This window comes from Coccomyxa subellipsoidea, assembly GCF_000258705.1.
Source record: "Coccomyxa subellipsoidea C-169, whole genome shotgun sequence".
NCBI lineage: Eukaryota > Viridiplantae > Chlorophyta > Trebouxiophyceae > Coccomyxaceae > Coccomyxa > Coccomyxa subellipsoidea.
The window spans coordinates 2,305,125-2,332,028 of NW_005178039.1; the positions used below are offsets into that span (position 1 = coordinate 2,305,125).

At 54.8% G+C, this 26,904-nt stretch overlaps 5 protein-coding genes across 5 annotated transcripts; 2 read left to right on the forward strand and 3 right to left on the reverse strand.

The window, feature by feature from the left end:
* Window positions 1-871: 871 nt before the first annotated feature.
* COCSUDRAFT_35806 (3-dehydroquinate synthase AroB) lies at window positions 872-2,790 on the reverse strand (the record flags this gene model as incomplete). Its single annotated transcript, XM_005649936.1, has 6 exons — window positions 872-1,039; window positions 1,169-1,314; window positions 1,550-1,688; window positions 1,861-2,121; window positions 2,279-2,507; window positions 2,636-2,790. The coding sequence occupies 6 exons, from the start codon at window positions 2,788-2,790 to the stop codon at window positions 872-874; spliced, it is 1,098 nt and encodes a 365-aa protein (XP_005649993.1).
* A 928-nt stretch (window positions 2,791-3,718) lies between these two features.
* COCSUDRAFT_65250 (hypothetical protein) lies at window positions 3,719-6,233 on the reverse strand (the record flags this gene model as incomplete). The annotated part of the gene is made up of 8 exons (XM_005649937.1): window positions 3,719-3,949; window positions 4,072-4,191; window positions 4,307-4,513; window positions 4,652-4,777; window positions 4,880-5,094; window positions 5,244-5,415; window positions 5,551-6,014; window positions 6,140-6,233. 8 exons carry the CDS (start codon window positions 6,231-6,233, stop codon window positions 3,719-3,721), a joined length of 1,629 nt encoding a protein of 542 aa, XP_005649994.1.
* Window positions 6,234-12,171: 5,938 nt separating this feature from the next.
* Window positions 12,172-17,291, forward strand: COCSUDRAFT_28011 (heavy metal translocatin). The gene is made up of 11 exons (XM_005649938.1): window positions 12,172-12,389; window positions 12,557-12,841; window positions 13,100-13,326; window positions 13,436-13,725; window positions 13,983-14,196; window positions 14,488-14,696; window positions 14,974-15,227; window positions 15,385-15,486; window positions 15,622-15,832; window positions 16,179-16,391; window positions 16,657-17,291. Exons 1-11 carry the CDS (start codon window positions 12,202-12,204, stop codon window positions 16,972-16,974), a joined length of 2,511 nt encoding a protein of 836 aa, XP_005649995.1. The 5' UTR covers window positions 12,172-12,201; the 3' UTR covers window positions 16,975-17,291.
* A 446-nt stretch (window positions 17,292-17,737) lies between these two features.
* COCSUDRAFT_40691 (hypothetical protein) lies at window positions 17,738-19,904 on the reverse strand (the record flags this gene model as incomplete). The annotated part of the gene is made up of 7 exons (XM_005649939.1): window positions 17,738-17,970; window positions 18,115-18,282; window positions 18,418-18,652; window positions 18,773-18,910; window positions 19,045-19,245; window positions 19,422-19,505; window positions 19,641-19,904. The coding sequence occupies 7 exons, from the start codon at window positions 19,902-19,904 to the stop codon at window positions 17,738-17,740; spliced, it is 1,323 nt and encodes a 440-aa protein (XP_005649996.1).
* A 901-nt stretch (window positions 19,905-20,805) lies between these two features.
* COCSUDRAFT_65252 (hypothetical protein) lies at window positions 20,806-25,520 on the forward strand (the record flags this gene model as incomplete). Its single annotated transcript, XM_005649940.1, has 11 exons — window positions 20,806-20,938; window positions 21,048-21,226; window positions 21,372-21,592; window positions 21,838-22,139; window positions 22,480-22,743; window positions 22,948-23,147; window positions 23,366-23,594; window positions 23,870-24,004; window positions 24,142-24,312; window positions 24,550-24,728; window positions 25,089-25,520. The coding sequence occupies 11 exons, from the start codon at window positions 20,806-20,808 to the stop codon at window positions 25,230-25,232; spliced, it is 2,157 nt and encodes a 718-aa protein (XP_005649997.1). The 3' UTR covers window positions 25,233-25,520.
* Window positions 25,521-26,904: the final 1,384 nt, after the last annotated feature.

The following is a 26,904-nucleotide window of genomic DNA, read 5'->3' on the forward strand; positions in this document are numbered from 1 at the left end:
CAGAGGGACTACAGGAAAATGTGATCACCTGATAGACATTGAGGCAACTTATTATTTGTAGCAGGCCACTGCTCCCTGGTGGCAGCTGCTGTTGGACATGCTGTCAGGCAAATACTTGTGGCAGAAATGGCAGCATTGGCAGCGGTGGGAGGAGCGCGATGTGAGGTCGTGCGGGAAGCTTGAGGATTGATTCACTTAATTTCTCATGTAGCGGCAACACACTTCCAGCATGCTCTCTGAGTAGCTAGTGCAGTCTTGAACATCAGTGAACCTGTTGACAAATCTAATTCCACTAAGGAACTTGTTGAACAAATGAGACTCATTTGGGATCGCTAATCCGATTCAGTGAACTTGTGAACTTTCAACTGCGAAGGTGTATACTAGCGTGTATCTAGTTGCGTTACAACTGTGCTTGTTTGAGTTTCCAGTATGAGCTGTCTGCAGAGCCAGCATTGTCTTGAGGCTGCATCCTGAAGGTGCAGAAAATATAAAAGTGCGAAGGCAATGATGGATGCCACAAAGCATTGAAGTCACTACCTATTTCATCTTTGGTAGCTTACCGCTGATAAGTAAATCTTGAGAAGCAATTACCAGTCAACTGGATTGTAGTACAAACCGATCATCTGTTACTGATAATGACTGCAGGCAAAGCTGAGCTGCGCCACTACACTGTTGAACTTACTTCACTACATGGTAAAGTGTATGTCATAACCACATTGTGGCAGACTGTACAACACAGAAGGAAGAAGTAACATTTCACTCAATCCTCAGAGACACATCGCCATGCGATTTCATGGACACTCCTCACAAAGGAGGTAGCGCTGCTATGCTATCTTGATCATGCAGCTGCCATTTAACCATGCCGCAGCTGCTAGCACAGGACAGCGTTGTCCAATGTGGCATCAAGTGCAGCTGGGTCATAGTTCCCAGTGAAGACACAATTGCCCAGTGGCCCTCGCAGCAAAATCAGCCTCAGGTCCCCATCAAGGACCTTCTTGTCCACAGCCATGAAGCTTCTGAAGTCGTCCTGTGTCATTCCCTGACAATGCAGAACATCAAAAATTCAGGAACCTTCTTTGATCTGCAGCATTCAAAAGTGAAACACCAGCAGCGATTGATAAGAAGATTGGCAACAACAGTGCTGGGCTCAGGCCAAAGCAGCAGGCACCTTGGGAGGCTCTGTGGGGAGTTTTGCTCTTTTCAGCAGGTCCGTTGCTCTGCTGGCAACCGAAGGCTCAATCCAGCCTAGCCTGAGAGACATGTCGGCAGCCATGACTGTGCCTGCAGCGACTGCCTCTCCATGCAGCCACACACCTGAACAAAGAAATTTTAGATGTCACTGATCTGATTACAAAACAGACAGCAGAGCTGGACAGGTAAAACCTGTTGCAAGCACAGAGGTTGCTTCTAAGAGGTACCTATCTCCTATGTTCCTCACTATTCCTGCCATAGGCACGGTGCGTCTACAGTATGGCTGCCACATATCCTACATTTATGGGTACAAAGATGTAGTCCAATAAACCCGCCGTGGAGTGACAGGGATGCGCACCATAGCCCTGTGAGGCCTCCATGGCGTGGCCAAAGGTGTGTCCCAGGTTGAGGGTGGCACGCACGCCGCCCTCTCTCTCGTCCGCACTCACCACCTCCGCCTTGTTGATGCAGGAGCGCTCAATGGCATATGACATGGCCTGCAATCACAGCCACTCACAGTCAAACCTCTCAGCTGCACGTCCCTTCAGAAAGACAACACATGCAACAAATAACCATGCTGTGTTGTCTGATACATGGAACAGGCTGTTCGGGTCCCTCAAAGCAACGCAAGGAATGAATGCCAGATGTGGATTGACAGAAGAAACACACCTCAGCATCGCGAGCAAGGAGGCGCTCCATGTTGGCTTCCAGCCACTCAAAGAGCGCAGGATCCCTGATGAGGCCATACTTGATGATCTCAGAGATGCCAGACGCCAGTTCGCGGTCTGGCAGGCTGTTCAGGGTGTCCACATCCACCAGGACCACTTTGGGCTGGTAGAACGCGCCGATCATGTTCTTCCCAAGAGGGTGGTTCACGCCAGTCTTTCCTCCCACTGACGAGTCCACCATGGCCATGACTGTGGTCGGCACCTGCAATGCACACACAAAGAGTTAGAATGAGACTAACATGGCACCACAAGCTGGATCGACTGCCCATTAGTACAGGTAAGGTCCTATGCTAGGTTGAAGAGGCGGTATATACACAGCGCCGACATGTACAAGAGCACCAATCAGGGATTGCTTTGACCTGAATGAAGTGGACTCCGCGCTGATACGCGGCAGCGGCAAAGCCTGTCATGTCTCCGATTACTCCGCCCCCAAGAGCAATGAATGTGCTGTTTCGGTCCAGCCTGGATTCCAGGGCTTTGTCCCAGACTTTCTGCAGCACATCCAGGGATTTGTACTGCTCGCCATCCGGCAGAATCACTGCTTCCACTTGCAGACCGCTGCCTCCACTTGTCAAGGCTGCACGGCACCTGTGCATAGCACAGGAACTTGAAGACCATTCAAGCATGCATGGAGTCAACATAAAACATAGATGTCGCCTCAAATCAGGAGATCAGCAGTATCACGAGGAGCTAGCACCAGGGGCTGAGGTCAATACCTTTCCAAGTAGAGAGGAGCAACTGTTTCGTTCGTGACTATCAGCACACGCTTGCCGGGAACATGCCGTTGCAAGAGCTCCCCCTGATCCAACAACCCCTGACCAATGTAGATGGGATAGGATCTGTCACCCAAGGGAACCTCCACTGTTTTCATGAGTTGCTCAGTTGCGGGGATCTTTTCTGCCACGGCAGCAGCTGCTGCGACAATGTCACGTCTTACAAGTAAATGATTCTGTCTGTCACTGGTAGAAGGCACCACATTCAGCAACGATTGCTGGGATCTGTGGGTCACTGGACGAGCATTACGAACAGCTCGAGATCCTGTGGGGACAGCTATACTGCGCACACAAAGAGAGCTATCCGCAATTATTGATTGCATCTTTGCTCTTGCCTTCGTTGCAAGCACACGAGCACAAATAATGGCCGTGAAACGTCACATCCCGTCCCGCTGCAGATGGCTCCTTCCCTGAAACCTAACAAATCCCCTCGCGACAAAACCGTGTTAGGGTCGATGGTGCCTGATATCAATAATGATCTGCCATTTTCTTGAGGAGGGCTGTTGCCTGTGAAAGTAGAAATGAAGGCAGGGATGTTCAAGACCGCATTCTGTGATTGGTTCGCACCACACCACCGCCAACTTCAATTCATGCGCATGCCACTTTGTCAGCTGCAACGGCGCCGCTGCGGCCGCAGCATCATGCATGATGCAATTGCCAATGTACAGTGTACTTGCTTGATCAAGAAGCTAATGCCGGTGGAAAATGTCACCATCTGCATTTACTGTTGATTCTCCAACTTGGATTCCAATTCAGCTGCAGCCCAATGTTCACCTGAACTTGCCAGGACTCTCTTCTTCAAACTTAGAGTCTATCATTTATGTCGTAGGCTCCTGACTGTGCCGCACACATGGCATGACTCTTTGGATGCACATGTTGCAGTAGCTGGAATATCAATAATCTCTGCAGCAGTCATGCCATTGTGATGCCTTGGATGCCATCCAACAGGGAGCACAGAGATGACGCCTCATGGATTACATGACGTCATGCAATACAGTATCGGGGAAAAACCCCAATAAGCTTGAATTATCCATTCTCGATCTCTGCTGCAAAGCGCTCTAATCGAGCTGCCTCCTCCTCTGCCGTCTCCTGGGGCTTCTTCACGTTGTAATTTGCGATGCCATCCCAGAGCTGCGCCGAAACCTGGCGCCCGCCAAAGAACCTCCCCTCCATCAGCTTTATGCACCCCTGGGCTGCATCCTCATCCTTGAACTTGACGCTGACAACGCCCTCCGGATGGAACTGGAACACTCGCACCTGCAGGCAGCCAGCAGGATCTTATTTGACAAGCTTCCTTTCAACTAGCAGAAGGCAAGGGTGTGTGGTGTCACTTCGCGCATGAGTGGGATTGTGTACCAAAACTTTCAGGGACGCCCTACCTTGTCCACAGCCCCAAGCTTTGTGCATTCTGTTTTGACATCCGTCTCAAGATCATCTTTGAGGCTGGGCTCCTCTATGAGCTCGTTTGGGTGGAACATCTGCTTTAGGATAACAGTCACCTGCATGACAACTCCTGATTAGCTTGATTAGATTATTTCCATTATTATCAAAGCATTGCCAGCACTTGTGCTGTCACAATACTGGTGTGCATTCACAAATCAGTGAGAAGCGCACCAGTGTCGGGTTCTTGAGGTCGTCAAAGCCTCCCCATCCCAGCATCTTCTCCACCTTGTTCACCTTCTTCTTCTTGTTCTTGTTCTGCTTCTTCTTGGGCACGTACTGGTCCCCATGCATCTCAAACTTGGCTGGCTGCACCGTCAGCGTTTTGCTGATGTCATCCCTCAAGGGAGCCCCATCCAAGATGTTACAAGCCAGGTCCACCTGACAGACACAGACATGCAGTCAGAAATGCTTCTGTTTGTATGCACAGACAGGAAGGGCTCTTCGCAATTAATGGTGAAGAGGAAGGGAAATGTGCAGTACAGATCTTAGTCAGAAAATGTGATTTTAGCGCCTCACCGAAGGCTCCTTCAGGTAGGTGACAAGCCCGTCGCCCTTGATCATGCCCGTTGCTTTGTCACGGTAGATCTTGATGCGCGGCTTGCCGTCATCGTCCTCTTTCAGAATACCGCACTTGGTAAAGACCTGTGCCACACTCCAAATCCATTATATCCCTCTCGCCAGGCAAGACTGTTGATAATTATGCTGGTAACAACTGACAGCACATGCATTAGCATGCAGATCTACCTGGGCAATCTCAGCCTCTGTAGCGTCATCTGGGAGGCCCGTTATGTACACGCTGGTGTTCTTCTTCAGGTCAAACCAGGCGGCCTGTGCCTCAGCCGACTCGCGCGCCCGCTTCTGCTTCTCCAGATGCTTCTCCATGACGCTCTCTGCTTTGCTCTTCTCCTGGCCTGCCCCAGACTGCCCCTCCTTCTTTGCTTGCTGGCCATTGCTAGTCCCTGTGCAGGCACTCCACATTACGGGAAGTTGTGGGTCTTTGCACAGCCTTTCCAAGACAAGGTATGCCTTAACATTTGTTGCATCAGGCTATCAACCACCGAACAGAGTTATGTTCCGGTTGTAGCAATGACTTGCAGCAGGGGCTCACCAGCACCGTCGTTGGCATCATCCTGACTGGTGCCTGGAGGCTCATCTTCATCGTCTGATTTGGGCGGCTTGTACTCAGGGATCTTCTCATCGTCCATCTCAAACGTCATCTCCTCTACTTGGTAATCAGGGAGCTGCTGTGCTGCGGTTCCAGCTCCCTGACCCGCACCCTCCTGGCAGCACGTGCAAATGTCATTTGGAGTCTGCCATGCAGACATTGTTTTGGAGAGAACCACATCAATCAGCTTCATTGGGCAGGCTGCAAAATATGTGCACACCAGCACTGCCATCAGATGCCATAGACGTACCTCCTCCACAAATCTTCGCAGTGTGCTGTCCCAGACAAACCAGGTTCCATCATCATCCTCAAATCGCCGGTCCTCTGGAGGAGGCGTTTCTGCTCGGCTGGGTTCGTTCAGTGCAGCATCCTCTGGCGCAGGAGCGTCTGTCGCCCCCAGAGCTGACATCTCTGCCTGGAAAGCTGCCAGCTCTCTGTCCACAGGCGCCACAATCGCCTTCACTGCTTTGGCAGCCTTCACTACCGTGCTTCGCTGGGATGGGCGATCTGGAAGAAGGTTGGCTTGTTCTGGTGCTGATGTAGTAGCACCCTCAGCAGCGCTGGCACGTCCTTCCCCTTCCCTAGCAACCTCAGCTGACGATGAAGGAGGTGCCACTGTCCAGATCTCTGGTACATCCTTAGCAGGCAGCCAGTTTGCCCGGCCAGTTGCCCAAATCAGAGTCCCTTCAGTGAGATACCCACCGGCGGCCAGCTCTGCAATCACACATGGAAGATTAGCTTGTTTTTACTAGAATGATTCCACTCCAAGGGATTCTCTTTGAGAATTTTGCAGATGCAAGAGGACCTGTAACTACACAGAAGGCAAAACATTTACGCACCGGTGAAAGTTTTGGTGTCGTAGGGCCCAACATTCTGGTTGTCTGCACTCAGATAATACCAGCCTGCTCCGTTCCCAGTAAAAACGTCTGCCATGTACACAATTGAGTCTTGCTTACACTCCTATCACGGCTTGAAAGCGATGAGCGATGGCGCAACTCTCAACCTGGACAATGTTATTGTCTTCAATCACATTATATTGTCCATCGAATGTGACAAGTTCTGCTGAAAAGATGATCCTTGAGCACCTGAGTCACGCCTGCCTCAGAGGTTCAGACGGCGTTGGTTTTCCCGCGACTTCCAACAACGCTCCTCACTTTATGTTTCTCCTCAAAGGATCATCTCCATGAAGCACATGATTACCTCTCTAATCATGAAAGATTTGCTATAGACACGGTTGTGATGACATCAGCGTTCTTTCCGAGTGCTAAAGGTCAGGACCTCAAAAATGTGGGCGGATGTCGTAGCGAGGAAAGAAAAAGCTATGAAAATAACGATCTAGGCTGTATCACATCACCGCAAAAAATCAGATTTCCATCCAGTAGAAGGTCTTTATGGGATCGGACCCCATTCAGCTCCAACATCCACCTAACATCCAAGGTCTCATCACATTTCATACTTCTGAGGAATGGAGTGCACACTCAATCGACACACTTTTCACATCGGTTATTCAAGATACATCAGTCCAGTTTGCAGAAAGAGACAATGTGACACTAAGGCCTCTCTGCTTATTGCAGTGCACCGCACACACCACTTAATGGATTTGCCCCTTTGCAGGATGAGTGAAGGCAATCAACCTGGGTGCCTGTTGCAGGAGTGTCTTCCAGCCATCAAGTTGCACAAGGCAAATGAGTGGAAGAAGGTCCATGCATGCGGGCTGTCCAGCTGGGACCTAGCCTGCACAACAACAGGGGCCAACTCACCAGAATTCATTTTTGGGACAGGTGCCGTCCTGCGCATTGCAGCCATTTACAGTATGTCCTGGCACTTGGAAATCACTTGCGCAAGCAATTGACAAATTTTGCAATTGCAGGCCATGGTGCGATCAAGGGCGCCCTTTTGCTAGAACCTCGAGGAGCCGCCCTTCCGGCAGGAGCTGACCCTGTGGCAGACCTGGCAAGGAGTGCCACAAGCGACTACAATGACACCTGTCCCTTATCACAGGTACTTAAGATGAAACTTGGCATCGTCAGTCATCATGGAAGTTGACAAATCTAAGCTATGTGTTTGAGTCTCATTTGCCATGCACAGGTTGTGAGGCTGAGAGCGTCGGTGGGAGCGAGTGGCGGCCAAGTCACGGTCAAAGCAGCCGCGCCGTCGGCCACAGTCAGCCTATCTCCCTTGCCGCCCAAGCGCGTGTGCAGCACGCCGCTGGCAGTCTCTCTGCTCCAGGGCCTGCAGCAGGCGAGGAGGGAATCCCTGACAGATCAGAGCTTCCCCTGTGCTTCCATGCAGCGTGGCGTCCTCACCCTTGATCAGGGGCGCAGCCTGGTGCCCTTGCAGGCAGCTGAAGCTCAGGTGCGCTGCACCTGCTCTGACACATTGCTGACAGCATGCACCATTGCTGCCTAATTTGGGGAATTTTGGGCCAGCAGCAGGGTGTTGCATGATGCGATGGAGAGATGGTGGGTGCAGGCTGAGGGAGTGCCGGTGGTGGGACTGTGGATGTCCGGTGTGCGCAGTGTCAGGGACCCCCACGTGTGGGCTGCATGCATGCGCTTCCTGCTGTCGGCGCAGCTCCAGGACAAGGCCATCCAGCCAGACCTGGCCTTCCTGGTGCTTGTCTACGCACCGGGTGCGCCATGCTTTCTGCGCATGGCAGTGATTACTGGCCGATATCTGACCTGCAGGCGCAGATGATGTGCAGTTACTATGTATGGTGGTGATGGGGCACGGTGTGTGCGCACAGGCGAGGGGCGATATCCTGCGTGCTATGAGGCCAAGGTGGGTCTGGACGGGGCACAACTGCCGGTGGCGACATTCTCTGTCAGGGCCAGGCCTGCTCTGAAGACTGGGTGTGCCTCGTTCTCCCTGGACCTGGCCGCTGCTGGAATGGCCTCCTTACCCATCCACACAGGTAACCCCACATATCTCACTCGTAGCCAGCACTTATACATTACCCGCTGCCTTCTTTCCTGAACCCGCAAGGCCTCCAGTACTTGTGCCGCAGCTGCAAGTGGCTGTGCTGAAATGACATGAACTGCTTGTGGGGGGCGCAGGGTGTCCGAGCAAGGCCTCCAGTACCCGCAAGGGTGGCAGGGTCTTCCCTGTCTCGGCTGGCGCGCCTGAGAAGCTGCTGCAACGCACGCGGGGAGACGCATGCGAGCACAGCTCGGACGAGTCGGACGTGCCTCGGCCGCGGAGCCCCTTGCGGGAGCAGCCCCATTCGGCCGAACGGTGCCGCCGCCGCTTCCCTGGGCAAGCAGCGGCTGATGCGCGATGCATGATCGGCGGCAGCAGCCCTGCAGCTGTGGCAGGCAAGGCAACGCCAGAGAGTGTAGCGCACCCGCCGGAACAGTTCTTCACAGAACAGCAGAGCATGGCAGCTGGTCAGACTCTGCCAGGGCAGCCCTGTCAGCCATATGTCGCGTCAGCTCCAGCTCCTCTGCCAGAAGCAGTGCATCGCAAAACGCATGCAGCGGATGAATGCAATGAGCACAGCACGCAGACACACCCCAGCAACCCCTTGTTTAGACAGGGCTTTGGAGAGCCGCACGACCGCGCCTCAGCTGCTTTCCCTGAGGAGGAAGAGGACACAGCAGAGCCTGTCCTCCCAATGGAAGATCGTGTCAGCAGACAGCCAGAAAGAGGGGCGAGCGAGAGCGACATTGAGGGGCCAGCCACACCTGCATACGATGTGCATAATGCGACAGTGGCGGCCCCACAGCAACCGCTCTCCAGCCCTGACGCTGCCATGCTGCAACGCCAAGTCGACCTGCTGAAAGAGCAGGTGCGATGCTCCCCTTTGCTTGACAGCCTCCTCTACACTCTTCCCTTCTCATCTGCTTCAATGCAGATCTGCCATATGAGAACACCGCTGCATGTCTATTCCTTACATGTCTCTGACATCTGTGCTATTGTTTCGGCGCAGCTCGAGGCCCTCAGAGTGCAGCTGCAAGCCCAGGGCAGTGCCGTACCAGCACATGCTGCTCCTGGGAAAACAGTCCAGCTGCTCCAAAGTCTGCTCAATATTCCTGTGACTCCGCCGGGCGAAGGAGGTTGCACAGATGGTATGGTGCCAAGCAACTTCAATGCAGATCAACCTCTTGATGCCGTGCACGCGCATATTCTTCCTGGCAGGACAGAGAGCTGCAACGGTGCACGCAATACCAGCAGCAGTGTGAGCACACCCCTGTCATGCAGCCGGCAGAGCAGCTTCTCCGCCGACAGCATCTCAGACAGTGCAGCAGCGGCTGCCATATTTGCTGCATATGCTACTCCCCTTGCAGCTGACGCTGCCCCGGTGGTTGCACTGCCGCTTATATTGGACACAGCTGCCTCTGATCCTCTATCAGAGAATGGCGTAGTGATAACAGCAGGGAAGCAGCACAGCATTACAGACCATCTGGAAGCTGGCAGCATGCCATGCAGTCATTCTGCAGAGGCAGGCCCTGCGCCAGTGCAGCATGCAACGGGAGCTGCAGCACTTTCAGGAAATTCCCTGGAGAATAGTGTTCTTAAGGAGACTGCTGCTGAGCATCATGCGGGCCCGCAAGAGCAACGGCCGTCAGGCTATGCGATACTGTCAGCTGGTGAGTGCCTGCCTGTCTTTCGGCAGTGGACATCCAGCATGTTCAGACATGATCTTGATCATGATGTCTATCAGGTCTTGTGTGCCAGCTTGGGATTCTTGTGAGATCAAGCCTTGAAGCTTGTGGAATTGTGCAGAAATGATTTTGCTGCTGGCATGCAGGAGAGTGGTCTGGGTCAGTGTCAGCAGCGTCATTGGATTCAGACAGTGATGAGGACCCAGCTTCCTTTGCTGTGGGGAGCGCAGTGGCTATCTCACCACATGCAGCCGGAGCAGAGCTGGTGGAGATCAGTAATCCTTACCGTACCCTGCCATACACACATCAGCATGCTGTCATCCAAGCTGTGGACCCCAGCATGGACTTCTTCTCTGACAGTGAAGATGAGGCAGAGATGGCGCGGCTTGAGAAGAAATACAACATCATTCCCCGCTTGCCTGACAGGGGCAAGCCGACTGCCTGGGGTGTTCCTGCATTGGAAGGGATCCTGCATGTGCCTCGTGGCAGCAGCTGGCCCAGTGGTGATGCAGCATGTCACATCTCTCTGAATTATCACTCAGACAGGTTGTGATGTCAGCCAACCGGTGTGTTTACCAGAAGATTCCATACTGCCCGAATTTGCTTGTTTTCTGGACATTGCACCCCGGTGTTAGACTTGCAATGATTATCTGGCGCTGTTGACTTGTTGCAATTGAAATAGTGTTTTTGTGGGATGCGGTGCTGTGCCCTCTCGAGTCCGGACCAAGATGTTGGACAGCAGCTTTGGAGATCTCATTCTACCCCAAATGTTGTTTCCCATAAGCCATCAACCGGGGCAAGTGCACAAGTTCATTTGCTAAGTTGATGTTGCGACAATTGTTCATTTCTGGCCAATGCTGTAAAATAGGCACGCCAAAATATGACGCCCTAGCCCAGTCAGAGCTGACGCAGCTCAGCCCCTGCCCTTCAGCCCCTACTTTGACTTATGCCGCATCTTCTTCAACCTCTTGCGATGCTTGTGCTTGTTCATTTTGTGCTTCCGCTTCCTGCGCACGCTGTCTGCATACAGTGGGGACTGCTGACCGGCAGGAAGGGAATCCACCCCTGCGGTGGTGCTATCACATGCATCCCTCCCTGCCTGGGCTGGCACATGCGGCAGCTGCCATAGCCTCAGGAGGCTTTCTCTAGGAATTCTGAAGGTCTCCTTTTGTGCATGCCCCACTGTTATACCCTCTGATACTCGCTCGGAAGGTCCAGACTCACTCAGGTGTCTGCAGGCATCACCTGAAACATGCCAAAGCAGTGTCACATGCACTGTGCAGATAAAATTTGTACTACTTTGGTATGTGGTGGTATGTGCCCTTATGATACGCACCAGTATCCCTACTCCAGCTGTTTGCTGCCAAAGATCTAGCGATGTTGGAGCCTTCTGCAGATATAGTGGACAGTGGGACATTTGGCAGAGCAGCTTCTGATCTCGAATATGCCGTACTGAAAACTGATCTGACAGAGATCGCCCTCCTGAGGGCTTGTTGCAGGGCCCATACTGCCATGCTTACACCACTCTGTCAGTCTGTGGCTCTATCCGAGCGAGTTCATCATAATGAACACCACACGTCCTTTCGACATATTGGGAATCAAGCAACTGAGAACCAGCTGCAAATCACTGGCAGCTGCATATTGAAGAGAGCCTTCAGGTGCCAATCTTGGTGGACCTGCCATGTCATCTTGGGATAGATTCATTATGAGACAGAGTCTTGAAGGATCTATCAGGTGTTCTGATCGTCAAAGAGAATTTAATATTGAGATCAGATGCAGTAGCACGATGAAATTGTTGAGAGCAATCTTATCAAGGGAAGGGCTATGGAGATGTCACTAACTTTTTGGAAACCTTCAGCACGTGTATTCAATCGACTCTTGATGCTGCATTCCCCGATACTTCGCTGTAGAGCTACTTCATCTTACACTTCGAGGCTTGGCGTAAAACATTCATCCAGGAAAGGGGGACAAGGGGCGCTCTGTGGTGCACGAGCCCCGCAGTTTTGGGGCACCTCTCTCAGATGTTGGCAGTATGGATCAACGAGATGTGGTCGCAGATATTCTGCAACATCACAATTGGCTGCAGTGCAAGCTGCGGAACCTACAGATCACCAAGGTGTTGAGCTATTACCTGGCTACCCACAAGTTCTTGCAAGCCTTTTGAGGGAGGGACATTTGAAGAGCAGCATCCCTGAAAGCCAAGTGTGTTGCCACAACGTCATATCAAGCATTGCTAAAGGGAACGTTCTTACTTGTTTGCAGGGGAGACAGAGACAGTGCTCCTGGACGTGAGCAACATGAAGTGCGGGGGCTGCTCCGCATCTGTAAAGCGCATCCTTCTCAGCAAGCCCGGCATTGAGCAGGCGGCCGTCAACTTGCTGACAGAGAGCGCGGTGGTCAAGCTGCGGCCTGGGCAGAGCTCCGCTGCGGAAGCTGCAGACCTGCTCACATCCAAGGCACTGCCCTCCATCTTCTCTGCATGCCAGTACTCATGATCATCCTCATGGCACCTCCCTGTGATCTTCCATGGACATCCGCGCATGCCACTGCGTCCTGCGTTCTGCTGCAACTGCAGTCATTGCGAGACATGCTCATATAATGGAGGATAACGTTTGAGGGCTTCCATGCACAGGGCTTTCCAGCGAAGGTGAGGACGTCGGAGGAGGGCATGCAGGACAGCGCGGAGGCGTCGGAGCAGCGCAAGCGCGAGGAGCTGCAACGGAGTCTGTGGGACCTAAGCCTGTCTTGGGGCCTAGTGCTGGTGTGCTGCACGCACCACCTCGGCCACTGGCTGCATGGCCTCGGCTGGCACGGCCTCGCGCATGGGCCGGTTCTCAACGCCCTGGCCAACCCCAGCGTCTCCCTTGTCCTCGGCTCCGTTGCGCTGCTCGGCCCGGGACGACCGCTCATCCAGGACGGCCTCGTCTCCCTCGCCAGGTATGTTGTGACGTGCATGATGCCCTCCATGTAACAGGGGTAGTTACTAGGCTACCAGCCAGTACTGTAATGCTGTCCCAGCCATTAGTATATAGGTCACCTGTAAGAGTTCTGCATCACGTGCATGTAGAAGCTTTTGCCTGTGGCCTACCTGTTCTGGAATGTACAGCTGCTGCAAAGTGAGGCGGTACAAGCTTAAAGTGGAAGAATCTACCTGAAGGGTTGCTGATGACTTTGTGATGTTTGCATGGCGCGCAGGGGCAACCCCAATATGAACTCTCTGATTGGGCTGGGGGCGCTGACGTCCTTCGCTGCGGGGGTGGCTGCGCCGCTGGTGCCGGGCATGGCCTTTGATGCCTCCTTCCTGGAGGAGCCTGTCATGCTGCTGGCCTTTGTGCTCCTGGGACGCACCCTCGAAGCGCGCGCACGCCTCAAGGCCTCCGGCAAGCCTCTGATTTTGATGCTCTTTTTATTTGTGTCATCATGTGGGACCCTCTCTTGTTCTTACCCCGCAGCACTGAGCACTCTATCTGTCAGACAGATGCTGTAATCAGTGTTGTTCCCATCCCTGACAGCCAACTTTGCTGGGTGCAGCCGACCTGCGCAGCTTGGCGAAGCTGATTCCGGCCGACACCCGCTTAGTCATCGATGCCGGGACCGCGCCCGGGGCTGCGGCGGCAGCGAAGGCTGCGGAGGGCAAGGGAGATGCGGCGTTGGTGGTGATGAGCGTGCCCACGACCAGCGTGCGGGCAGGGGACGTGCTGCGAGTGCTGCCGGGCGAGCGGGTGCCCGTGGATGGTGAGATTCTGGAGGGGCGCTGCAGCGTGGACGAGAGCATGCTCACCGGGGAGGCCGCCCTAGTGGTCAAGGCCCAGGGCTCTCTGGTGAGCTCACTTCCTCTGCTGCATCTCCCACGATTCTTTATCCAGGACCCTGCTCTTCTTGCATGGCACATGGTCGGCAGGAAGACACATACTTCGGGAGCAAGCTGGGCATTCGTAGGTAGAGCTTGGTGCAACAATTACTTCTCAGACACAGGATCAAACCATGCAGAGATCCGCTACGTGCCAATGCCTGCACTAGTAGTTCTTGCACCATGTATGATGTTGCATCACATATCATAAGAATAATTGCTGTGCAGGTCACGGCGGGCACGGTGGTGTTTGAGGCGCCGATAACGGTGCGGGCGTCAAGCACGGGCGCGGGCAGCATGCTGGCGGGCATCGGGCGGCTGGTGGCGGCGGCGCAGGCACGCGAGGCGCCCGTGCAGCGACTGGCCGACACCATCGCCGGCCGCTTCTGCTTCTCCGTCATGGCCGCCTCCGCCGCCACCTTCGCCTTCTGGTCCACCCTTGGTGCGTTGCCCCCTTCCACTCCCTTTGTCCATTCATTTTGCAATGTTGCCCAGGTTCTTCACTTCAGTCTCCTCTGACAGCCCTCTTTAGCAGCCCCTGTGAAGAAGAATGGTTGCCAGTTACCATATCTGCCTTCACCCTTCCTCTGATTGCCCTGCGGAGCCAGATGTGTAGTTCTGAGCGTCTACATGCGAAAAGCTAGATTGCAGGGGTATGGGCAGAAGACCAAGTGCCAGGCTGCTAGGAAATTTTTTGGAAAGTCAGTGCCAACTCAGGACCTAACGTGTGCAGGGGCGTCGCTGTTTCCGAGCGCTCTTGACAGCGTGGCAGGCGGCGGCGCGCTGCTGCTGGGCACAAAGCTGGCCATCGACGTGCTTGTTGTGGCCTGCCCTTGCGCGCTGGGCCTGGCCACTCCCACGGCCGTCCTGGTGGCGTCCTCCATGGGCGCCAAGCGCGGCTTGCTGCTGCGCGGCGGCGACGTGCTGGAACGCATCGCGCAGGTGCACTTCCCTCCCTGCCTTTGAGATTTGCGCAGGAGCGATCAGCCTGTGCCGGCTGCAAACGGGTGTCCTTTTGAGAAATGAAGAAACAGTTGCTTTGTCCGAGGCCGGCGTGTGGATCCAATGGTTTCTCTTGTCTGTTGTGGCATTGCTCTTGCATCATATTTACCTCATGTACGGTAATTCTGGGATGTGCACCAAATATGCTGGAGATCTTCCAACGTTTCTTAAAAAGGCGCGAGGTATGGGGTTGAGATCATCACGTGCTATGGAGCAGGTGGACACGGTGGTGTTTGACAAGACTGGCACGCTGACGGAGGGGCGGCTGCGGCTGGAGGCCAGCAGTCCGGCAGAGGGCGTGTCCAAGACCGAGCTGCTGCGCTGGGCGGCTGCGGCTGAGTCGTCTGCGCGGCACCCACTGGCGGCTGCGGTGCTGGCGGCGGCAGACGCGGCCGGCGTGGAGGTGCCGGGAAGCCGGGACGCCTCCACCGAGCCGGGATCCGGCGTGCGCGCAACAGTCGACGGCGCCAGGTTAGAACCCCTTTTTTTCTTAATGAGATTCATACCATATAGTGGATGACAGACTTGCCTACAAGCGCCCCGTTTCGGATGGATCTGATTTGGGACTCTGATGTTACCACCTTGTAGATGGTGGACCAGATTTGATCAAGTCGAATTTTGAATGCAGGGTGTTTGTGGGGCACCGCGAGTGGGTGGAACAGCAGCTGCGCGAAGTTTCTGGGAGCGGCCACACAGACGGCCACAGCAGCGACAGAACTCATAGCCACTTGTCAGCCTCAACCAGCACTGCTCCCAGCAGGTGTGCTCTACAGCAAGCACTCGCAGCTTTCAATCAGGCTTGCAGAATTTTGAGCTTGACTGGCTCCGCATGGGAAATGAACTCAAATGAGTGTGCTAGGTGCAGGACTGGAGACGAGGCCGAGCAGGGCATGTCGATGGTGCACGTGGCAGTGGAGGGGCGGGGCCTGGTGGGCAGCCTGGCCTTCAGGGACACGCTGCGGCCGGACGCGCGTGCGGTCGTGCAGCGGCTGAAGGACCTTAATATCCGCGTAGCGCTGCTCTCCGGCGACAATGCGGCCACCGTGACCGCCGCTGCACAGCAGGCCGGCATCCAGGTGCCAATTGCTGTCTTGAAATTATTTGTCCTCATTATGGTTCTGCTCTGGCCAACATGCCAGTCTACTTCCAGAACATTGTTGCCCCAGGTGATGCCATGGCCTGCCGTGCTGCTCCGTGCCCTGCTTTGGAAGCACAGGAATAAGAGAAAATCTTTATAATGGGCGGCGTTCTTGATCCACACGTCTACATTTATCCTGCTCCTTAGAACCTTGAATGCTGTCCCCCACGTGCCACTCGTCGTCCTGCTCCTTCAGACACGACAGACAAAAAAAAAACACATCTTGACGCCAGACTGCCCAAATGGGTCGTTGGGGGCTGACGGGGCGGCCGGAGCGTGTGCAGGCGGACAGTGCCTGGTCGGGAATGCGGCCGGAGCAGAAGGCGGCGGTGGTGGAGCAGCTGCGAGCGGGCGGCGCCGTGGTGGCCATGGTGGGCGACGGGGTGAATGATGCGCCCGCCCTGGCGGCCGCGGACGTGGGCCTTGCCATGAGCGGCGGAATGGACGCTGCTGGGGAGGCTGCGTCCGTCGTGCTCCTAGGAGACCGCATGGGCCAGGTGCGCGCTCTGCAGGGCCTTCGGCTCGCTGACACCTGTTACAGTGCCTGCTTGTGCCGCCTTGATACCTGTTTCGAGCCACCTAGGATGCAATTGGCGTCCTCTGCAATTAGCAATGTCATGTACTGCCGTATGCATCTGCGCACCTCTCCAGAAATGTGCTTGAAATAGCTTGCAACTTTGCACCTTTGTGATGAGGCGGTTTGACAGACATAGATGCTCAGCTTCAATGTGTACTAGAAAAGGAGAGCGTGGGGGTGTACAGGTGGTGGAGGCCATAGTGCTGGGCCGGGCAACGCTGGGCAAGATCCGGCAGAATTTGGCCTGGGCGCTCATGTACAACATCATCGGCATCCCCCTGGCGGCCGGCGCGCTGCTGCCGTCAATGGGCATCGCGCTCAATGCTTCGGCGGCTGGCGGCATGATGGCGTTCAGCTCCCTGGCCGTCGTGTCAAACAGCCTGCTGCTCAGAACGCACCCCCTGGGGGAGGCCGCAGACGGTGCTGCGGCCAGAGAGCCGCAGACGCGCCTGCATTCAGATGCGCGGCAGGAATTTGGTTCAGGAGGCGCCCCGGCTCAGTGAGGCGACTGGTACAATCGTGTAAAACCGAGTTCTGTGACTGTCGGGCATTGTGAGACTGCCCGGAATATTGTGAAGGAAGTCGGCATGTGAGGGTTGAGCAAGGAACCATGTATCTGTGATTGTTGTGTGACGGGAGGTGGGATAAATTTTATTTTGGTAACCTGATGCTTTGGATTTTTTCACCTGCTGCATGACATTCATTTTTTGACCCAGACAGTCCTGCGGGAAGAGCCCAATATTTTTCGAAACAGAGATTGAGGTTGACAACAGCAGAGGGAGTACCGACTGAGCATGGTTCATGATGTAAACGATGATTATCATTCTTTGGAGTGTGCACCGGTAATATGGTGCACTTGGATAATCTTCAGCTGGCTTATGAACAAATGGTCTGAATGCTTGAGACCTTACATCTTCCAGCTGGCTCTCTTGTGCCAGGATATATTTTAACAGGATGCGCGCCAACGCTCACAGTTACAGGATTGCAATCTGAAGGAGAATATCTCGATCATGTTTAACACGATTAGTGGTACATGCAATTTGCATGATGCAAAGGTCTAAAACAGTCAGCATCTGGTCGAGTAATATACAAGGTCAAATCAAGCACAAAAGGGAAAGGCAACTCGAAGGGGTGCCCTTTCTAGAAGGACAAGAGATTTTCTCGGGTCCACACTCGCAGACCGCAACAAGAGATAACCCTGAGCAAAAAGCCACACAATTTTGAAGGGCTGACTTCAAGTCTGAATTGGACTTTTCCCACTAAATTTTACCACCTGTAGCCACTCCTTGATTTGGCCTTGCTCTCGCCAGCTTCAACAGACTTGCCACCGCCTCTCCTTATCTTGGTGGTTCCCCTGTCGGCCTGCTCATCCTGTCTGCCCTCCATTGAATACCCCATGCCATCGTTGTCATCACTCTTATCTCCCTTGCCGTTGCCGTCAGGCAGCGTCTCAGACCAGGCATGCTCTTCGGCGAGCTGTAGCGCTGACTCCAGCTCACCTGTACAGCCCAGCAATCGCATCAGACCGTGCTTAGATCTTGACACCCCACCTTGCATGCACTCAGAACAGCCATTACCGCGGTCTGAACTGTGTCAGGCCAGTTACTGCTCCATTGTGGACAGTGGGCATCAGTCTGCGGCACCTGATGCTTGAGCGGCTGCCGCAGCGGCTTCCTGCGCTTTGAACAGGGCCTTGAAAACGGCCTGTGCCGCCTCCCTCCGCCGCAAGAGCTCCGCATCAGAAGCGCCGCCCTCGCTCTCCTTCTCGCCCCTGCCGCTCCCCTTCCCTTGCGCGCTCGCAGTGGTCGCTTCTGACACCGGAACAGAATCCCATATCAGAACCGGGACTGGCGGTCACCAGTACAGATAGCAGAAGACTAATCACCGGGCAGTCGACCACACTAATGGTCCTAGGATACAGCGTGTGTGCAGTGCATACTATGCACCTGCAGAGACGATGTCTGATGCAAGCCGGCTGGCCTCGGCCATCATGCCCGATGCGGCAGACACCATCTCCTCCCTCGCTGCCGCAGCCTCGGCCGTGCCTGCGCCGTTGGCAGCTCCCAGCCGCGCTTTTCCTGCCTCGACGGCGTCGGGAAAGCTCGTCCAGACAGAGTGCGGGCTGGACACGTCCCCCGTGCGCTCCCTGGCCTTGCCGGGGGACGATGCTTTGCTCGCCTCCTGCATGCATTTATCGACAATATCACATCGACAATGCAAACGTATTTCACAGGAGAAATCCTAGACCCAGATTGAGCAGACGGCTTTAAAGCAACAACAGGGTCACTCTGGAACAAAGACAGAAGTGCAGAGAGGAGCCAGGCTTGCCTGCTGGCCGTCCTGCTGCTGCGGCTGAATCGTGTCCTTGTTGGCCGCCTCAAAATTGGTTGCTATCCGCCCGATGCGCCTCTTCCAGCCCTCCATGGCGGGAGTGAGCGCCTGCACAGCACACCCCAGCACAACACCTCTAAGACACACTGCCGACAGCAAGCACCTCATGTACAAGCGAACTTGCCACTTCTGCGCAGTGCAAAGTGTGTCGAGTGAGGAAAGAAGAGTGTGTGAGATTGCACCTGTGTCAGGGATGTGACATCTTGCGCGATTCTGCGCATGCCGTCGCCGGTGCTGGACCCCATTGTGCGCACAGCGAGTGCCGGCACGGCCGCGCGCCTAATGGGGCCGCTGAGCATGTTCAGATTGCGCCCCAGCTCCTCAAACTCGATGCTTGCGCGCTCCACTGCATTCAGGGTGGTCGGCATGTCTGTGTTTATCACCTGAAACACCAGGAGCCCCTAGCTGAGCCACCCATTGAATAAGTCAACTCTGCAAGACTACTTGGCATATCTATGTTTGTCACCCAATTCACAAGGAGCCCCCAGGTGATCCAACCTCCTAAATTGCTCAATTTTGCAAGGTGTTTGCATTAAACGACATGATGGCAAGGGATCACCTCAGCTGCCTTGTCCATTTCAACGGATGCCTTCTCGAGCTCTTGCGCCGCTGTCTCACACGCCAATGCTGCGAGCTCCGCCCTCTGCGAGACCACCCACGTGTTTGCACGAGTCCTACCCGCATGATGCATGCAAGGGCTGGAATCTGATGTAAGGACCGACATGTCCGTCTAATTGGGGATTTCCAGGTGAGGCACAAGTGATGAGGGACAGAGTACCTTCAGGAGTGGCCGCACATACAATATGAAGGCGGTGAATGAGGATGCCAAGACCATCATGGTGGTGCAGACCAGCAAGAGGGCTGCCCACCATGATCCCAGCACTGTGATCCGAATGGGGGCCTGCTGGACGGGCGCTTCCGGAGAAACAGCCACTCTGGCATTGTAGGTGACGTCCTTCACTTTTCGTGGATCCCAGGAAAACCTGGCCGTGCCATGCCAAGCGATGGGCAAACATGACACACAGAGTAGACACCAGCCCATGCAATCGAAGATGGGATCGCCATTCAGTATACATTCCATATGCATTATTGCCACCAACTCAAGTCATGCTGAGGCCCTACTTACATAAAAGAACAGGACCTGGATGGTGGACAGCACATCACCTTGCTATACAACCACTCCGCGAGCGATCAAAGGAAGAGCGATAGCCAAGGGGGTAAATATTGAATACTGGACGTTTTGTGTCCTCCTTGAAGCTTTGATGGCAGTAGATGAGCACTTGTCTCTTGCTGAAAGGATGCAATGGTTGGTAAGTCGCAAGTAAAAGCCCTGAATGATTGATACGAGCTCCTGGCAATCGACAATTTGCGAAGTACATGGCACCAGCCATGCCTCAAGTGCGTGAGAGCATTTCAGATCTGTGGGAGACAGCAAATTGGCAGGGACACCTGCAACCATATCAGTCATGCTGCGTCATCACGTGCATCACGGCATCACAGCTTCGCTTCGCGCCCTTGGCTTACGAAAATGCCGGAAGATTTCATGATCAAGCTGCATCGATCAAAAGCAAACCAGTTGTATCGATCGAATACTGATACAGCGGTCCTCACAACGGCAGACACTGCGAGATTTCACAAGTGAACTTGGATCTTGTGGTCTTGTCTTGGCTTCTTGAGCTGACTGCGGCTGGGATCACTTGATCATTTACACTCACAATAACAAGGTCTTGAATTTCAGAAAGTGGGGCCGAATGAAATTGGCTCGGTGTCGCTCCATGACAGAGAAGTAACTGATGCAGAACCTTAGCAGGAGGGGTTTCACACTGCTGCTTCTCAGCAGTGTGGGCCTGCTTGCCAGCATAAGGTTCGTTGCAAGCTCGTCTGCAGCAGCCAGTAGCTCGCATGGGGGATCAGAGGCAAGCACGGTGCACATAGAGGCCCTTATGCCAGAGTACAAGACTGAGCATGAAGAGGCATACCTCTGCACCAGTGTGCTCCTTCCCGATGATCCACTCAAGCTCATTGGAGTTGAACCCCTTTCGAAGCAGGAAGTGGTGCACCACATGCTCCTCTTTGGTGAGTTCTCACGCCCCTGTCAGTGGTTTTGTGCTGATGGTCACCTCGTTCTTGTTGGACTCATGATGGGCGTTGCAGGCGACTAAGTGACTGAGTTGTGATTTTGCAGGATGTGCAAAACCTGCATCTTCAGAGAAGGTGTGGGACTGTCACACCCACAGCGTGTGTGCCGAGGCGGGGAGCCATGTGCTGTACGGCTGGGCTAAGAATGCTGACGCCATGCACCTGCCCCCTGGAGTGGGCTTCCGAGTGGGCCAAGGCACTGGCACACGCCACCTCGTCCTCCAGGCGAGTCCAGATCCATCAAGTGTCTGCTCCAAGGCATTTGCGGCTTCAAGATGCAGATAGGAGGACACTCGTTTGCGAATCAAGGTGATGGCTTTCTTAGATCTTCCTTTTCCCCCATTTTTTGATTTAAATTCGGGATGGGCAGGTGCACTACACTCACACGCGCCCGCCTGGGGACCAATCAGGCATGCGGCTAAAGCTGACCGATGCTGCGCTGCCATTCTCGGCGGGCATGATGATGTACGCGTCCTACTTCCAGATTCCCCCGCAGAAGCCCTCGCACCTGGTGCCAACCAAGTGCTGCTACGCCGGGTTTGAGCCTGCCTATGGCTTTGCCTACCGCGTGCACACTCACGCCCTGGGCAGGTGAGATCACCTTCATTATGGCCTGTACGGCCTTGTGAGGCCACAACTGGTGTCTGTGTGTTGTTAGACCCTGAAAAATCTCAGGAGTTGGCCTGCAGGCATAAGTTCAGAGGGGTAATTCAGTGCAGCACTGGTGACATTGGCACTTCTTAGGCTCACTCACGCGCTTGTGTGTTTGATTCGCTGAAATGTATTTTTCCAGCAGCGGGCTGGGACTGAGGGATAGCTGACCACTGTGCGCGCAGATCGGTGTACATGGACAGGATAGAGAAGGACGGCAGCCACAGCCGCGTGTGCGAGCACAGCCCGCAGCTGCCGCAGGGCTTCACACCGGTGTCAAACATCACCTTTTTGCCAGGGCAGGTTCTAGAGGCCACCTGCGACTTTGACTCGAGCGAGCGCACAGAGGTGACGCATGCCGGTTCGACGCACCACCACGAGATGTGCAATCTGTACATGATGATGTGGAGCGAGCTGCCCGTCTTCATGACCTGCAGCGGCCAGGGCACCTGGAGCGACGCCGCCTCCGTCGACCCCCATGGCCCAGGTGCCGCTCCTGCACCACCTCGGTTTCAACAGCAATCACCGTCGTGTCAGCTTGCCCTTAGGGCCCTCTGGATTACAAATACCTGAAATGCCTTTGAAGGGAGATACTAGAGCTTGATGGGGAGCTGGCATATCTTCATGGCAGGACTCGCCCTCTGCTTCAGACCGCCTCTCCGGGTACATGCTGCCCTTGTACATGCAAGTTCAAATCGGTAGAGCTGCCTTTGCACAAGCGCCAGCAATGGTGGACTTTAAGTATCAGGCTGGCTTCTTCCTATTGCTCGATTTAGGGACTCCTGAAGATACAGGAGATTTTGACTGAAAGAAGGATGCTTCTGCAGGGGGCCTGCCGGCAGCGGGGCGTCTGGTGCAGGAGGCACCGCAGCACTGGGGGCCGCCGCCACCTTACATGCCCGAGCGGCCGAGCGCGTCGCACCTCGGGCAGGTGGCGGGTGTGGCCAAGGGCCCCGCGGGAAGTGTCTGGGTGCTGCACCGGGGCGGCCGCGTGTGGGACGCCACCAGCTTTGAGGGGCCCGCCCTGGAGAGGATCACCTACAAGGAGCCCATCGGCGAGAATGTGGTCATCCAGTTGGACCAGGACACAGGTGCTATTGCTGTCTTGGAGTCCTTTTACAGAAAGAGACATGTCTGCAAACACACCTAAGATTGCATTTTACCAAGATTCCTTCTTACCAAGCAAGATCAGTCCTCGTCCAGGAACTGATCTGCTGGAGCTTTGAGTGGGCCAAGTTACAGCGTTGAACTATGGCAGGAGGCTTATGTTCTGGGGATGCGTGTGTGGCGCGCAGGGGAGGTGTTGGCGCAGTTTGGGGCGGGCGAGTTCTACATGCCGCACATGACAACGGTGGACAACAGCGGCAATGTGTGGACGACGGATGTGGGCACGCATGTGGCCACCAAGTGGTCGCCCGCCGGCAAGAAGCTGCTGGAGCTGGGCACTCCCCTGGAGCCCGGCAGCGACAGAACCCACTTCTGCAAGCCCACACAGGTCTGCCGGCTGACTCACTCCCTTGCCACCCTGCCTGCTCCAATTATGACATCCAATAAGGAGCACATCGTGCCTCTGTTGTTGTCGGAGGTGTTGTTCCAGATCTTGAGAAGGCCGGTGGGACAGGTTGAGAGGGCATCATGCTGGTTGCCAACCTGTGTACTTATTTGATGGATCGTAGTGCAAAGGATAGGCAGTCAGGAGTTTTGTCATCACAGGTGGCTGTGGCGCTGGATGGGACGTTGTATGTGGGGGACGGCTACTGCAACTCGAGGGTGGTAGAGTTCAGCGCGGAGGGGGAGTGGCGGGGCGAGTTTGTTCTGCCCGGGGAGGCGCTGCGCAACCCCCACAGCGTGGTGCTGCAGGAGTGCTCGCGCGCGCTGTACGTGGCCGAACGCGAAGCCTCGCGCGTGCACCGCTTCAGCCTGGACACCCGCCAGCTTGAAGGTGTGCCCTTGGCGGGGACTTCGCCGCCATTTTGCAGCGACAAGGCTGCTGAGGATTCCACCAAGGCTGCAGCCTTCTTTTCTTTTCTTTTCCCCTGCCCTGCACCTTGATGTGATTTGGGTTTTGCCATCTTGGGAGGCATGATGGGGTGCATGTGGAGCCATTTGGAGGCATGCGCAGCACTCTAGGCATCAAGGTGTGAGCCATCCACGGGTTCAGGGGTGTTTGGAATGAGCTTTATGTGGGCTTGATATAAATTCTGTGGATTGTGTCAGGGACGTGGGATCTGGCAGAATATGGACCGGTGTACGCGCTGGCGGCTGGGCCGTACGGCGCTGTGCTGGCGCTGAGCTGGAACAGGGATAAGGAGGGTCAGCCGACGCATGTGGTCTTGCTGAATGACAATCAAGGTGATTCCCGGACCAAAATACACCAAATCTTTCCTTTAATCGGGGCTGCTCTATCAAGCCAGAAACTGGCATGGTTATGGACGGCGGTGGCTGTGCGTTGGCATGTGGGGCACTGATGTGTGTCCCGTGGGATGCAGTGGGGAAGATTACGGGGGCGTGGTCCGTACCGGACGTGCAGGCGCCGCACGACATGGCCGTCATAGCCGCGCCCATGCGGCTGGCCGGCAAGGAGCGGCCGGTCGCGCTGCTGATCGGCGAGACCCGGCCAAGCGGCAGCCGGCTGCAGAAGTACATCCTGCTGCCTGAGGGTGGGCCCCCAGTCTCCCTGCTCTGCACTTTTGCCTTACCTAGACCGCATTGTCACATGCTGCCCTTGCTGCCACACATATCACTGGCTTTGCTTGGGATCTGGATGCATTCTGCAGTAGGGAAGAGGACTACGGTATATAACATCTAGGCTGTGGGATTGAGATGAGTATGAAAGCTGCTGATACATGGAGGGGATTGTTGAGGAGGGTTTATAAAGTGGGGGCCGGGACCTGCAGGCGAGGCGTTGCCGGTGGAGGCGGGGGAGTCGCAGCAGGTGTCGGCGCGGCAGCAGTGGCGCGAGGTGCTGGGCGCGGCGGTGGGGGAGTCCACGACGACGACGCGCGTGACGCTGCTGGGGGAAGTGCGGCGGCTGGGAGCAGGCAACGGTGCCGGCATCGGCAACGCCTTCAGCCAGGTCACATACCTTCATCTCAATGGCCATCGGGGGTCACACAATTTGTTGAAGTATCACATCATATTCAGATACCCCTGATGCCAATTTTTCTGTAAGCTTTGGGTTGGAAGGGCCATTTTCCGGGGATTTTTTGGGCGCCAGGCCTTCGGGGGGGGATTGTCGGCTAGGTTCTAGGGCGGCAGTGTGATGAAATTCCCTCCAGCATCAGCATTGACCACGGCGACAGAAGCAGTATTATTTGTGGCCTTTTCCCACGTGGTGCCCCTGTAGGACTCAATTCATCTCCACAGGAACACCAATGGACGGAAGTTTGCTGATCAACCAGCCATGCATCACTGAAATCATGTAATCCTGCTGCAGGTTCTGCTGGTGGGACTGCCGCTGACTGTGCTTGTGGGCGTGGCCGCCCTTGCGCTGTGGAGCCTGTCTGGGCCGCCCCTGCCCCAGGCAGACCTCAAGCTCGTCAGCAAGGCGCACATGTCTCCGCAGCAGCGGTTTGCATAATTTAACCCCTGGGAATTCTCTGACATCTTTGTTGTAATGACGTTTTTGCCATCATGATGCTGGTGGTCCAGTCTGTGTACACATGTGACATGTCGTGGGCGGGCAATGGTCGCCATTGTTGATTGGCATGCTTGAGCCGAGGAATGCATGGAGGTTTTTCCTGTGATGTTTGGCAGGTTTATGGCCATGACCTTAAAGTTAATGAATTGAGTGAAAGCACCAACATGCATGTGTGCACAATTGAAAGGTTTTCTAGAATAGACGACACTGTAACAGGGGCAACCACCTCTCGTCAGGATCATTAAACGTAGAAAGAGGCAGCCTGATGGCTCCAGGCATAAGGTCTTGCAGATGGGCATGTCAGAAAAGTCAGTCAATGCGTCTCTCAAGAATGAGATGGTATGATCTCATCAGACGGTTATGTCTGATGATCATCTTTTCCTGCCTACTCGCACATGAGCACCGGATCCTCCTCCAACAAGCAAGCGCTGGGGTTTGTGGACAATGTCTGCGCACTTGGGAATGTGCCGCTCTGCTGCTATCTCGCTGTAACTCCTCCCGCAGTGGGGGCATGGCACCAAAGCCTGCATTGCACATGAGCAGACATGAGCAGACTCATCAGGCAAGCAGAACCGCACTACCCTGGGACTTTAACATGCACAAATGTCACATGCATTTGGCATTGCATTGATGTTTCTCGTATGATCTCACCCTGTTAGCTTCTGCCGTCAGAGCTGCCACGGCAAGGCTGTCTCCCTGTAATGCCTTCATTGCGAGCCGCAGCTGAGCACTTTGCATCTTCCATTTGCTGGCTTTGTCACCTGCCTTCGCTGCACCACTTGCGTTTTCTGAGCTGGAAGTCTTGCGCTGTCTGCTCCTGTGCAGAAAACAGATCAGTTGGGTGGTAAAATGCATGCAGTCCTTGCTGCTTTTTGCATTGGTGTATGTACATGCCTTTAGCAGGACACAACAAGTTTGAGACACGCACCCTGGCATAATCTGAGAGCCTTCGACATCCATAGCTGTGCCAGAGCTTGTTTTTCTTTTGCTTGCAAACACCTGCACCATCACCAGAACTGAAGGATCCCTGAGTTGACATATATGCGCACCTTTGAGGTTATCCACAGGATATGGTTTCACTGCATTTAGAGCATCCACCAGTGACTTAGTAGTGTACATTTTTGTATAGTTAGTCGATGTCACAACACGGTACCTTCACACAGATCCGTCCATGAATGGCGAGAGCCTGAGCGTTGAACGTGCGCCCACATGTGCTGCAAGGAGTGAGATCCGTTGCTGCAGGGGGGCTCCCTGTGTCTCCTTCCCGCCATGCTGGTATACTAAAATTAGAGGGTTGCTCTACTCTTTGTGCCCCGGCAGCTTTCCCTTTAGCTCTTGCTTTCTGTGGCAGTACAGAGGGCTGCTGACTTCTCTGCCGGACCTCGTTTGGGTGCGGCAGGTGCAAGTGTGGAACCTTTGCTGGACTGGCACTCGGGCTGAGAGCATCAGGCTGTGCCATGTCTGCAGCCATGTCAGCAGACTGGAGTATCGATGACCGCCTGGCAGCGTGCCTGCTCCTGACCCGCATCTGCAGCTGCACCAAGCTCGCCCTGCGACTGCATTGGCAGGAACAAACGAGCATCTTTACCAAGTCATTGCGTCCCAATGCTCA

Coding starts and splice junctions, on each gene's coding strand:
- COCSUDRAFT_28011 (XM_005649938.1), top strand. CDS start 12,202: ATGAAGTGCGGGGGCTGCTCCGCATCTGTAAAGCGCATCCTTCTCAGC. Junction 12,390..12,556: donor TCCATCTTCTCTGCATGCCA/GTACTCATGATC, acceptor AGCGAAGGTGAG/GACGTCGGAGGAGGGCATGC. Junction 15,487..15,621: donor GACAGAACTCATAGCCACTT/GTCAGCCTCAAC, acceptor TGCTAGGTGCAG/GACTGGAGACGAGGCCGAGC.